Source organism: Kryptolebias marmoratus, linkage group LG17 (genome assembly GCF_001649575.2).
Source record: "Kryptolebias marmoratus isolate JLee-2015 linkage group LG17, ASM164957v2, whole genome shotgun sequence".
NCBI classification, from domain to species: Eukaryota; Metazoa; Chordata; class Actinopteri; order Cyprinodontiformes; family Rivulidae; genus Kryptolebias; species Kryptolebias marmoratus.
This window is the reverse complement of record NC_051446.1, coordinates 22,053,523-22,066,253: the sequence shown is the minus strand read 5'-3', so window position 1 is coordinate 22,066,253 and position 12,731 is coordinate 22,053,523. Positions and strand designations below refer to the sequence as shown.

Here is a 12,731-nt window from a genome sequence, read left to right as displayed (position 1 = left end):
ATTTACGGAGACGCAGGGGGAACCGTATCTGATGGGGGAACGCGGCTCGACGTAACAGCAGCAACTCAAGCACATTGCTGCCCCCTATATGTCAAGAGGACAAATAACACCTTTTCTGTTCAAATTGCCAACCCGCCACAGTGGCGTGTATTGATCAAATTCACCCGCCACTTCAAATATTTACCCACATTTGGCCGGTGGCGGGTGCTAATTTCCACCCCTGATTGTCACCAATATAATTATATATTTTCTGTTTTATGGAAGTAGATAAATGTAATGTTAACGTCCGTGTATTTTCTTCTTGGTGGTTTGTAAGCAGCAGTTATCCTGCAGAAGTATCGACGCGGGCGATGACCTCGGGTGGGAAGCTGTCGAAGAGCAGGGATTAAGTCTCTATGTGCGTTAATGGAGATTAATGTGGTGGTCTGAGAGCTACTCAGAGCGGTGACTCAACGCCGCCTCAGTAATAAACACTCTGCAGAGGGAGTTAAGAGCACTCTCGCTGCAGCACTAGTTACTGTCAGGGCATGTGACAGTGATGATGAAGGAAAGAAAGCTCAGATTTTATTGCAGAGTCGCTGCCAGCATCCTGGCTCTCGTGGATCCAACACATAAATGCTTCAAACTAAAAACATGCTGGACAAGATGAGCCGCTACTTTTGGGATTTGTCCTCACTCTGTGTGCATTAACCATCACAAGCCATTGATTTACTTTAAATCTTTAGTCTTCAGTGCAAGCTGAGCTAAGCCAACCCAATTCAAGATGGCTGCCACAGCCAGCTGTCTATTTTACAGATGCTGAAGTAACATTTGGTGTGATAGTAGCTGAGACTGATCTCCCATTACATAATCCAAGTGCTACTCGTTGCACAATATTTTAGCCTAAAACCATGGAGTCATTCAACTCAAAATGGCCACCACAGCTATATTAGTTCACACCAAAATGGCTTTAGCTCAGTCGGTTTACAGCTACTGAGCCAAAATTAGCTGTGGTCGTAGCTGAACGTCAACACACACTCTGAGTGTGAGCTTAGTTTAAAACTCTGGCATGAAGGCGGCGGGTGATATGCATTCCTTCAAGGAATTTCCCAAAGCACTTTCCCCCATTTAGTTCTGAACTTGTGGGCATGCTGGTCTTTATTTTGATATTTTTTTCTTAATAAACGCTTGCCTCTGTGTGTGTGCGTGCATGAGGGAGTTTGTTGCATGCAGCCACGGACTGTTAAGGAGTCTAATTCTTGAGCGGGACAAAGAGCCCAGTGTGCCGCTCTCAGTTCCCAGTCTCCCCCCACCTAATCAACCATGATCCCGGGAGACAAAGCCCTTTGATTGGGACGGACAAGAAGCAGTGCCGGACCGTCTGATTGGCAGAGTCCAGACTGAAATCGGTATTGAAATCTTTTGACAACGTGGGCCGAACTCCCTTTCGGCCCCCACAAATGCCTTTTAGCCCAGCTTCAAGAGAATTCAGAGGAGAGTTCGCTCGCGGGACAGAAAAGGCGAAAAAGAAGGAAGTCTGACTGTTTTGTTAGAGCTGAGACGCTGATTAGTTATGGTCTGGAATATATGCTTATGATGTGTCTATTTAACACAAGGGCTATTTTTACTTCTAATTGTCTAATTAATTAATTAATCTCAATGACTAATTTTCCTCCTTTGGCATTTACATTACAGCAAACCACAAAATAAAAAGCAAATTAAAATACAAAATATAGGCTTAAGTTCCGGTATGATGAAATAAATTACATTAGGCTCTAATTTATGTATTTCAAAATAAAAAGCCTGAATATTTAGCATGTTGTAAGGATATATTTGGTGTTTCTGTGGTGAGAAAATCTCCATTTGCAGGAATTCAGCCACATGAATTTATTCTTTAGAAAGAGAAAAACAAACAGAACAAAATGATTTAAAATGTAGAAGATGAAGATGATGATGACTGTAACACTAAGAAATATTATTTTAGCATAGCCTACATTTCTCGCATCATAAATGAACTATAGTTATTGATTTTATGTATTACACTGCAACTTTTAGCTAGCATGTTGCTATTTTTAGCTTTAAGTTAGCATTTTGATACTTTTAGTGACTGTTTTTACTTTTAGCTTTAAGCTAGTGTTCCACTTATTTTATTTTTAGCAACTGAGTTATAGTTATTAAGGATCCACATTATGTTTTAGCAGAAAATGCAGTTTCTCTAGTTTGAAAGTGAAACTGTTGGAATTAAGGAAATTAAAAGATGAATTCATAAAAACTACGAGTTGACTAAAACTATTGATGTTGGCAGATTTACGGTTTGCAGCAGCTCGTGTCAGAAGAGCCCTTGCTTACAGGAAGGCATTATTTTGATTCAGGAAAAGTCAGGATGTTTTATCTGTGCTGTAATGGGACTCGTGTGACATTTGAAGTGTTTAGCCACATCAATAATACCTCCATTGTTAGTGGGTGGGTGTTGTGAGAGGTTTTGGCTGCGAGCGATCACCCAGTGGACTGGGTTGATGTCTGGGTCAGTCACTGAGCGTTTGGCCAGGACTCAAAACGACTTGGATATTCCTCTGCTGCATAATTTCATACGTTTCTCATTGTCAGCTGTTTTATTAATTACACTAAATATTCAGCTATTTATCTGCCAGTGATTTAAAGATGCGTCCCGGGGAAGAAAATGAATGTTCCCATTGTGTGTGTTTGGAGGAAACACACTCGGCACACAGAGGACATTCACCCCCTCATACAGCTCCATTCAGGTGATGATGTTCTTGCGTGATACCAGCTATAACCTCTGACCCAGAATGATGTGTATCTCAGAGTAATAAGTTCAAAGTCTGCCTCCTCAGAGGAGCTTGAATACCCGGAGCTGTCGGTCATGAACGTAGGTGCGAGAGAGACAGATCAGCTGGATTTACAGCCACTGCTTTAGGTTAACTGGAGTCCTGCTTTCGTTACAGCCTTGGTGTTGATTTATAGCTCAGCTACTATCATATTTTTTCGTTGTTGTCACCGTCTCAGCTCCAGTGGACTGAACTGTACCACAAAGTGCATTCTTTCATGAATGAGCCATGGTCGGGAGGTGTGATTCCTTTCAGATGTCAGGACCATCCAGAGTATTTGTTTTTGTAGTTTTATTCACTTTGGTAGAAAATAAAGTTCAGGATGACCTAAGTGTTTATCAGATGAGTGTTACTGATGCTCCTTATTCGATCTCTAACAACTAACTGGAGAGAAAAAACCAATCAGGCCACAATAACGCAGAACTTCATTCTTCCTCACAAATGGCATATCTATTATTTTTCAACTCCAGGGGAATGAAGGCAGTATATTTATAAAAAAGAGACCATATGCTCAGATAACATGGAGTATTCCAAACCTAATTTAAAGTTTCACTGGACTGTGAAATGGTTAAATGCCTCACGGGTGGGCTTCAGCTCTTTTGAAATCACTGCATTTATATCAATTTTTATTAATATACAACTTATTTACTTCAAAAAAAAAGCATTTTTAACAGCATCCTAGTTCATTCTTTGTCTTACTTTGATAAGATAAACTCATCATGATGTAAGAAATGCTTTAAAAAATGACAGTTTGTCAAACGGCAGTGACGACCTGCGGCTCTCTGACCCTGGATCTGTTCAGGCTCATTATGAGTTACAGCATCTCTACAGCCTCTGTAGCTCTGTGTTGAGATTATCGCAAGGATACGGGTGGAACGGCACAAAGTAGAACAGTGGGAAGATGTTTCTGCCACCAGTTTTATTAGAGCTAGAGCTGCTTCTTCGGTTCGTTCTAATTTCCATCTGAACACTTGTCTTCATGGAGCTGCTCTGCCTCGTGTGGGAGTCTGAGTCCAGGACAGTTTTTTTTTTTTACGTTCCAGTCTGATGTAGCTCACAATTATCATTAAGCAGCATTCAGAAGCCGAGTTTTCCTTCACGGTACGTGTAACGTTTCCATTTGATTGGTTCCTTGATGAGTAACTGATGAGGCTCCGTGTCAAACCAGCTCCACACATCACCGCCTCACACCATCTGTTTGATTGTTCACTTTAGTTAATGGTGGCGTAGCTTCCTCTCACTTTTCCAAAAAAACTCCAAAAGTGAAACTTAGAATTAAATTTTGTTCTGCTCTGTATTGTAATAAAACATCTATTGATTTTGTACATGTGTACCAAAATGCTCCGAAAGTGTTTCGTACAAAGAAATGTACCGTTACAAATGTTAATGGTTCATTTGACACCAGGTTTGATGGAATCCATGTGTCAATAGGTCAAAGCTGCAGGTGCTTTTATTTTCTGGCTGATGGATTTGCTTTTTTTAGCCCTGGGTGGTGACCAAAACGATGAAACTGTCAATAAAACTGATCTGAAATTCAGTTAATTATAGGACTCGGTGTCAGAAGGCAGCTTGGATCTCCTGCATGTCTTAACAAAACAGAAGGGCTGTAATAAAACTCTAAAATTCTTGATTTAAATAGTGCAAATGTTTCTTTATCAAACCCTGAACACTTTTAATACTTAATACAATCAGCTGCAAACTCCTTGATTGTAAAGAGTCTAATGTTCTGCTAATATTTGTTTCTTCCTGTGGTGAAGATGGTCTGCTTTAATCCTGGACCCACAAACTTCAGAGCCGTGTTCCATTTCCAGCTCCAGCTTCAACATACAGTTTTAGCTGAATGTGGAAAAATGTCCAAATAACATAGTTTTGCCCTTTTCTGCTCGGTTTCAGTGAGATTTAAACAATTAAAGCACACGAAGTCCTAGCAGCTAATACCAGAAAACTCTTTTTTCTCAACCTGGCACCAATTTTAAAAGGCTAAATCACAGCTTTGAAATAAAAAAAGACATCTAACTACCCTTTTCTAGTCAGTGAGAGACACTCTCTAGGAGGCCTGAGCTTTAAATGAAAGATTCTTCCTTGTACAGTCTTTCTTTCTTCCGTCTCGGAGGTATCCTCCTTTCTTCACCCCAACAGGCTCAAATATAAAACTCTCTCTAACGAAGGAAGTCGTTCTTTGGTGGAATACAGGAGTTCGTAATGTTAAGGGTGTCGTGTTAACAAAGGAGAGCATTCAGTCCAACTGTATCATCGTGATTAGTTTATTCCGCCTCACACCAACTCTCAGCATAGACATTTTCCTTCTCCCCAGCAATCAGCGTCACTTAAGCCTGACGCACACCCCCTGTGATGTCATCACAGGTGGCCATTTGTAGTTTTTAACCATACATACCATTAACACCACAAAGGCACACACACTCCAATGGAGTAAATCTGCCAGTCTGCTACTTGAAAAAAAGAAAAAAGCTACGATGTGTGATTTTTATAAAGTGATACTAGAGGTGCAGCTGTTCTGACTTTAAAGACATTTCCCTAGCAGGTATATGAGATTGAAAATTGGATTTTACAATAAATACCAGGGATTTGGAGGGGAAAAGAGTACTTAGTCTTTCTTGACATTACTTAGAGGAATGAGGATGAGTGTACAGTTAAACATTTAAATTAAACCCATTTATCTGTGTATATTTTTTCCTTAAGCTAAAATCTAGAATAAAAATGTTGCAACACATTGTCATCTGTCCTGCCCAAGGCTGTGTCTCATTTGTCACAGTTATTTCTTTGTTTCTGGTGTATTGATTTTGTTTTTTTTGTCCCTTCTGGCTTTTATAAATGAGCATCCTAGAGAAAAAAAAAAAAGCTTCCCACCATTTTCACTTTGCTGATTGTTTAGAAAAAAGGCAAAGAGCGGTTCACGCTGGGATGAAGTCCGAGCGGATCGTATCTTTGTGATCAGTGCAGATCACTTACACGGTGAGGATTAGATCCAGGCGTCGGGCAGATTAGCTGGATTGGGCGAGTTCCCCGAGGCGTTTCAGATAAAAGTCTCACACAAGAGGCATGGATCAGATCCATGTTTTTGTTTCTGCATCTGCAGTTTCATCTTCTGAGTGTGAGGGGGAGGACGGATCCGATCAGCTCCGCCACCTTCAATATCACACTCACTTATTCACCGGGTGACCTGCATGTCAACATAAACAGAAAAATAAAGGTTTAAAGAGACTTTCTTTAGCGGTATTCTGAAACCTCTCTTGTATTTTCACTCAGTGAGCTCTCAAACCTAACAAAGCCAGATGTATGTGAACAATTAAAGAGGATTATTATGATTTTTATTTGTTTTCCTGTGCTTCAGTTTATTTCACATTTTATCTTTGTAAAGGTTCTGCAAAGCAAAAAGCCCAAAATCCAGGCCCACGTTTTGAACTTCTTATAACACCTCGGCTGCATTTCAGGCTTTTCTTCCTTTATTGAAGCACATCCCCTTGTTGACCTTATTTCTGCTCGTTGTAACCAAAGAAACAGCAGCTGTCTTGAAGAAACAAGGGCTGAAAGTGAGCCGCTCAGACAAAAAGTTGGCAGGAGTTGCTGCAGAGACGGACAGAATAAGGACAGAAAGATATCTGAATAACTCCACATGTAAACCTCTCCCAGCAGACAATAAAAACAACTTTAGTTTGTTAAAGGAAGTTAAATGTGCTCTTTAAGACGCTTACGTCTGTGCACCTCCAAAAACATCTCCTACAACATATGTGAGTGAAATCTAGGTTTATTGAATTTAATTATAGGAAAGTAACAAATTAATCCAAGTCGTAACTGTAGAAGTATTTATTTATGTATTTATTTGTTGTGCTCCTTTGCAGACACCTACGAATATTTACATATATTATAATATGATATAATTAACACCTATATTTGCTTTAAATATAAAATGAATTGCTCTATTGTATGTTGGACAATGTTTCTTAAACTTAAAGACTATAACTAATTAACAAAATCATGTTGTTTTTCTATATTTTCCAATCATTAAATAAAAAAATGATCCACAAACCAGAAAAAAAAAGATCAAGAGCTTCTCAAAAGCCAAAAAATAAATATGTGGCGTCCAGTTTTTTACAAACTCAAACTCATCAAATATTTACAAAAGTTTACAAAGTTAGTAAAACTCAGCTGGTTTATCTTTGGTCAGTATTTTATTTTTTATTTTTTGTCTGTACAAAAAGGGCAAACTTCAGATGAAATCACAGCAGTTATAGTAAAAAAATTAAACTCAAATTTAACACATTCTAGTAGAAAATGGAAATTTTAATTGAATTATTTCAATGTTTGTCTTTTATTAAAGAAAACCACATTTTTAAGTGAGATTACTACAAAAAGTTGTGTGTACAAGCAGATTTCTGGACTTCTACAAGCCTTTTTTTTGTTCTTCTTTTACCTTTCCTCTTTATTTCAGGTGGTCTGCATGTTGAAAACAAACCCAACTAATTATTTCCACCCAACCTTTCCTCGTCTCAGCCTCAGCAAACCACTGAAAAACACAAACAGCCTGAGCTGCTGTTCTCCCAGCTCTGAGTGGAAGCGTTTATGACCCTTTTTAATTATCAGAAAGCAGGATGTCTCTGCGAGTGCCATTTTCCTATAAACAACTTCTCCCTCCGAGCAAAACACAGTAATTAAACGCAAGTAGAAGGCTAGTGTCTGTACAGGAGATATTTCCACCCATTAGCTGTATAATGTGGTCTTTGTCAACAAATTAAAAGTGTAATACATCAAATTAAAAGCCAGAGTTTTCTTTGTTGATCTCCTCAGAGGATCACGCTTTCTCCATAAGGAATGGTTCAGCTGCTGTATGATTATGAGTTTAAAGAGGTAAACAGATCGTCTGCCTCATTAGTGATGGATCAATTAAAAAAAGAATTGTTTGACGGCAATAACAGCAAATCTGCCGTTTCACCTCTGCGCTCTTCAGTTTTGGCTGCTTTCCAGTCCGAGCTGTCGACTTAAAATAGACTCAGTATTCCGCGGCGTTCCCTTTCCTCTCCTCCTCACTGCGAGCAGAGCAGGGAGAATGAAGTCTCTCAGACAAAATCTGTCAAAGCTGAACTTCAGCACGCCTTGAAACAAAGACAGCAGAAAGGTGGCAAAAACATTTCGGTTTGATTAAGCCCGCAAGAATTCGGCGTCGAGATACCTGCATGCAGGCTAGCAGCTCAATCAGATTGGTTTAACAGATTTATGAGGAATGAGCATGACTTCCTAATGCTCCATCAAGCTTCTGCTGCTTCTGAAGAGGCCGGATTACCTCCAGCAGACGTACCTGCACCGTGCAGAGCTACAAGTCGAATTGTTTACTGCAAAACCTCAAGGCATTCGTCATTTCTTTAAAGTAGTCAGACATTTTCAGACTTTCGGAAGTTCTCCTTTGGACTGTAGCCGTTTCGCTCAGTCCATCACCTGAGCATTTTCAGAGGAATGTTGTTTTTGGTTGATAAGCCACCTAACTCTGACCCCTGAATCACCGAGGCATTGAAAAAGGCTCCTAAACTCAAGAGGTAAACTAGTGTTGCATCGGGGAACTGACAGTTTTGCAAAGAACCAGTTTTAAGTAGGATTTTCAGGCACAGAGACAGAGACACGATTTGTTTCAAGAAAGCATTATGGCACCAACAGGGTGATTCCCTAAGAGCTGTCAGCTGACGTGTCGTACAGTCGATGGTCAGCTGAAGGATGATGGATCTCACAGGACCGGAGTCAGGACTTTAATACATTTATCCCCATATCTTAAAGTGGCACGTGATAATGAAGCATGGTTTAAAACATTTGCACAGTACTACACAGAGATAAGTTGCCCTTATTTCTCATTCAATAATAATTACAAAAGAGCAAGTATTTTGGTTCTTATTAAACAAAGTCTCAAAGTAAAAGTAGTGTAAGTAAAGTTTTATTTATTTAGCATGTTTCAAGATAAATATCACACCAAAACAAAATTTAGATGCTAGATAGAAAACAGGCCAGAAGATTTTAATTTATCACAGTTAAAAATTCAATTCTCCCCAGGAATTGAACTGGTTTCATCAATAAAACCTTAATATTATATGTATAAAGTCTGTGGAAGCTTAGCCCAACACACAGCTGGACCCGGAGGACTCCAGTGGAACTAGTGAATGACCCCATGGAGCAGCTACTCACTGGCTGGTTCAGTGCATCGCTGCAAGGAACACAAAGATCTAAATTTAGACATTTGTCCTATCTGCAAGGAAACACTTCACCGCAGTTCAGTCCATTTGGAACAGGAAACCAGAGTATTAAAGCTAATGTAATAATAATACTAGTACTAACCTTTTATTTTTCCAAAACCTTACCTGCTCTTAATATTCCACCTCTGCTCCTCTGTTTCCCGTCTTGCCCTTCAGGTGACCGGCACCATGGGCAACATGAGGACCGGTCTGCACCAGCACCTCGCCAGGCTGGATGAGATCTTCGCCACGCGGGGTGACTACGTGCAGACCCTGCAGTTCATGCAGCAGATGGCTGACAACGTGATCAAACAGCTGCTGGGCCTGCCTGACTGGGACGAGGCCAAAGTGGACCTGGCATCCATCGCAGATCAAACGGCAAACATAGAATATTACAGGTGAAGAAATGTTGGTGCAAAGCAGTGCCATCAGATGTTCTGTTTGCTCACTGGTTTTTTGGGGGGGATGCTTCATGAGGAAATGGTCTCTTTCCAGAGCTGAGAGGAGAAATTCTGTGTTGTGAACACAGATTTATGCAGGTTTCTGCTTTTCAAAAATGCAAAGCACCACAGAACTGATTCACAATGCAGTTATTTGTGTCCAGAGGGAGAAACATGCATCTTTATACGCTGTGGTCCACGAGGGGAGAAATTTATGAGAGGACGCTTCCAAACATGAGTGAAACTCGCGTACAGACCAGGAACGACATGTGATATATTCATAAACATTAAACTTTGACATTGTCATCGGGTTCCTGGAGAAACGAATAAAGGCTTAGCATTCCTTGAAGGATTGCATACCACCTGTCACCTTTCATGTCAGAGTTTTAAACTAAGTTTATCTTATGACAGAGTTGTCAGCGTTTTGGTCAAACCTTGAAAATAGCATAATGAGTAATCATGTAAAAATGTCACGCTCAGAGGAGGTGCTGTGAATGACTCAGCTACTACCACATCAGATTTTAGCTCAATATCCGCTAAATTAGTTACATCCATTTGTGGCGACCATTTGGAGTTGTTAATCAGTTGTAGGTGCACATCCACTGATTAGTGTCTAAAGATTTCATTAAAATCCGTCCAGTGGTCCATGAGATATTTTGCTAGCAAAAACCTTGCCTTTCAGCGGCAGGTGCTAAAAACACTCAAATATATTATCTCAAGTCTCAAATATGGCTCCAGTCACAGAGCAGTTCAGAACAAATTGATATACCTCATTTATATGCAGGGAGTTGCATTCTGCATGTTGTGACCTGGTTACATCACTTGGTATTTAATCGATGGAGTGAAATATGACTTTACATGTGTGTGTATGCGTCACCCACTTGTGTGAATCAGAACTCCCTTGTTAACTTGGTTTGCGTGGGCCGCTCGAATTATGGTAGAGAATTAGACATCATTCAGACATCTTGAGTGCAAACCATAATCACAGAGTGCAGCAGCTAACAAATGCAGTATGTCGAGAAATATTATCCAAGGCCTTCCTTCACAGATGTTAACTTTACATCAGCTGTGCAGGATCAGAAAAGAAAAGTCTGGTTTAGTTTAAAAAGTAACTTTACTGTCTGTCATACAGGCATGGGCAAGTATGCTTCATAATCACAAATCAGATTCACATTAAGGGCTGTGGAGATGAGTTGGTTTGTCAGTTTTTTTAACATTTTGAGCCTTGCATCCACACAGAAACTGTGTTTTAGGAGCCTTGAAACTGTATTTATTTAAAAAAAAACTGGTTCCAGAGTGAAAATGGCACCCATGAGGTTTTGTGTAGACAGACAAAACACAACCTTTTGAAAACAATGATGTCATAGCACAAAATCTGATCTGACCTTTGACCTTATAGCTTCCTCTCCTTCTTCTTCTTGTGTTTACATTGTGTAAACCCAACGTACTGGCACATGCTCCACGCCTTGTTTCCTGTTTTTGGTGTATTTTCTTGGCAACGTTACAGTCCCATATACAAGAATAGCTACTCTGTTATCCATCACTGAAAGACTTCCAGATACCCGAACTCCTTCGCTTTAGACAGAAACCCCAACCTGGAGGAAGCATTCCCCCATTTATGGTTCCTTTAGTTCATTTTTTTTTATCAAATTAAAATACCAGTTTTAAAAATGTGTATGCCTCTGCTTTAAATGTTCGGGACAAAGTTCAAAAGTCTGCAAGACAAAGACGTTTTCTGTACCCAGACGATCCCACCCTACAGACAGACTGAAGTACCAGGTCTGAACTGGGTCTGTGTCCCATCTGGTAAAACCATTTCCTCTATTACGACTGATTTAATTACTGCTTCTCCATGCAGATGACTGGTTCCCATGCATACAGTTTCTCAGTGATTGACTTCTTCACGGCTCTATAAATCGGATGCTTTTTGACCTTTGGGCTTCCATTAATTTTCATTCATAAAGCCACACAGAGTTTATTGTGATCCGTTGATCTTTCAGGACATGATTCCTGCTGTGAACAGAACCATGTTTTGGTACTCGTAGCATGTCTGTGGAGTCTGCGGTGACAGACAGTTGTGTTTCTGTTGATGTGTAATGAGACTCCTCTGCTCCACCGATAAATCAATGATCCACACAGCTTCACACCAACAGAGCAGTCACACAGGCAGACATTGTAATCTTTTAATGGACTCGTTATTCCCACCTCAGTCCCAACAATCTGTATGGTTGGATGTGCATAAAAATGGTTTTAACTGGACTGACTAAAGGAGAAGTGTTCTCCCCTCGTGTTGTTTTTACTCTTAAAGCTTGCTCATAATATTGATTTCATGCTGCTTTATTGAGCCACATGTGCAGAACCATGTTATTTTCAGTAATTCATTCTGGATGGAACAATTCAAACTTTTTTACATTTGTTTGCACTTGCTAACTAGAGGTTTCCTGAGGAAATATATATATATATATTTGTCATGCTAACACGCACCCACTCCACCTCCTTTTGTATCCATGCTTTACTCACTTTGAGTAATTGGATTAGGGTGACAGAGGCAAACACGGTGGCGCCGCAGAGCCCCTTGTGTCAGTGCTCCAGCTTCTTCCACTGCACCCTGTCAGAAGTGGAAAATATTAAACACAAAAGAAGCCGTGAAGAGGTGCTGGTGACGGAGACGAGACGAGCAAGAAAGAGAGGAGAAGCCGAATAAACAAGGAGATGGGGAGAGAGATTAAACAGCGTGACAGAGAGAGGGGAGGAATAAGAGACAAGAGAAGCGAGAGCATGGGAGATGAGGTTATGTGGAAAGGATTTTGTCAAGTGCTGAGAATACAGGAAAAAAAGATAAAACGGTTCTGACTGATGCAAGCAGGAGAAGATGAGTGCTGATGAAAATAAATAGAAAATGTCGTTTGACAGGTAAGACAGGCTGAAAAATCTCTGTGTAGAAGTAAAAAATGACAACAATATTACAACATTCAGCTGCGTGGATTTAAAACCGTTAATTATTAACCAACTGGACAGATTCTGTTGTTCAGCTGCAGCCTGGATGCTGCGCACATACAGATGGTTACCTTAAAGAGGGCAGCGCCTCAAACACACACACACACACTCCGGGTGACCTTAAACTCACACTCCGGGTGACCTCAAACACACACTCCGGGTGACCTCAAACACACACACACTCTGGGTGACCTCAAACACACACACACTCTGGGTGACCTCAAACACACACACAC

At 40.3% G+C, this 12,731-nt stretch overlaps 1 protein-coding gene across 2 annotated transcripts in view; it reads left to right on the top strand.

Annotated features, from left to right (window-relative positions):
- The window catches only part of ttyh2 (tweety family member 2), a 57,767-nt gene that overhangs the window by 26,884 nt on the left and 18,152 nt on the right, over nt 1-12,731 (top strand). For both annotated transcript variants that reach the window (XM_017439512.3, XM_017439521.3), the window contains exon 4: nt 9,236-9,456. In XM_017439512.3, the coding sequence (XP_017295001.1) occupies nt 9,236-9,456 (221 nt within the window). The remainder of the gene's footprint in view (nt 1-9,235; nt 9,457-12,731) is intronic.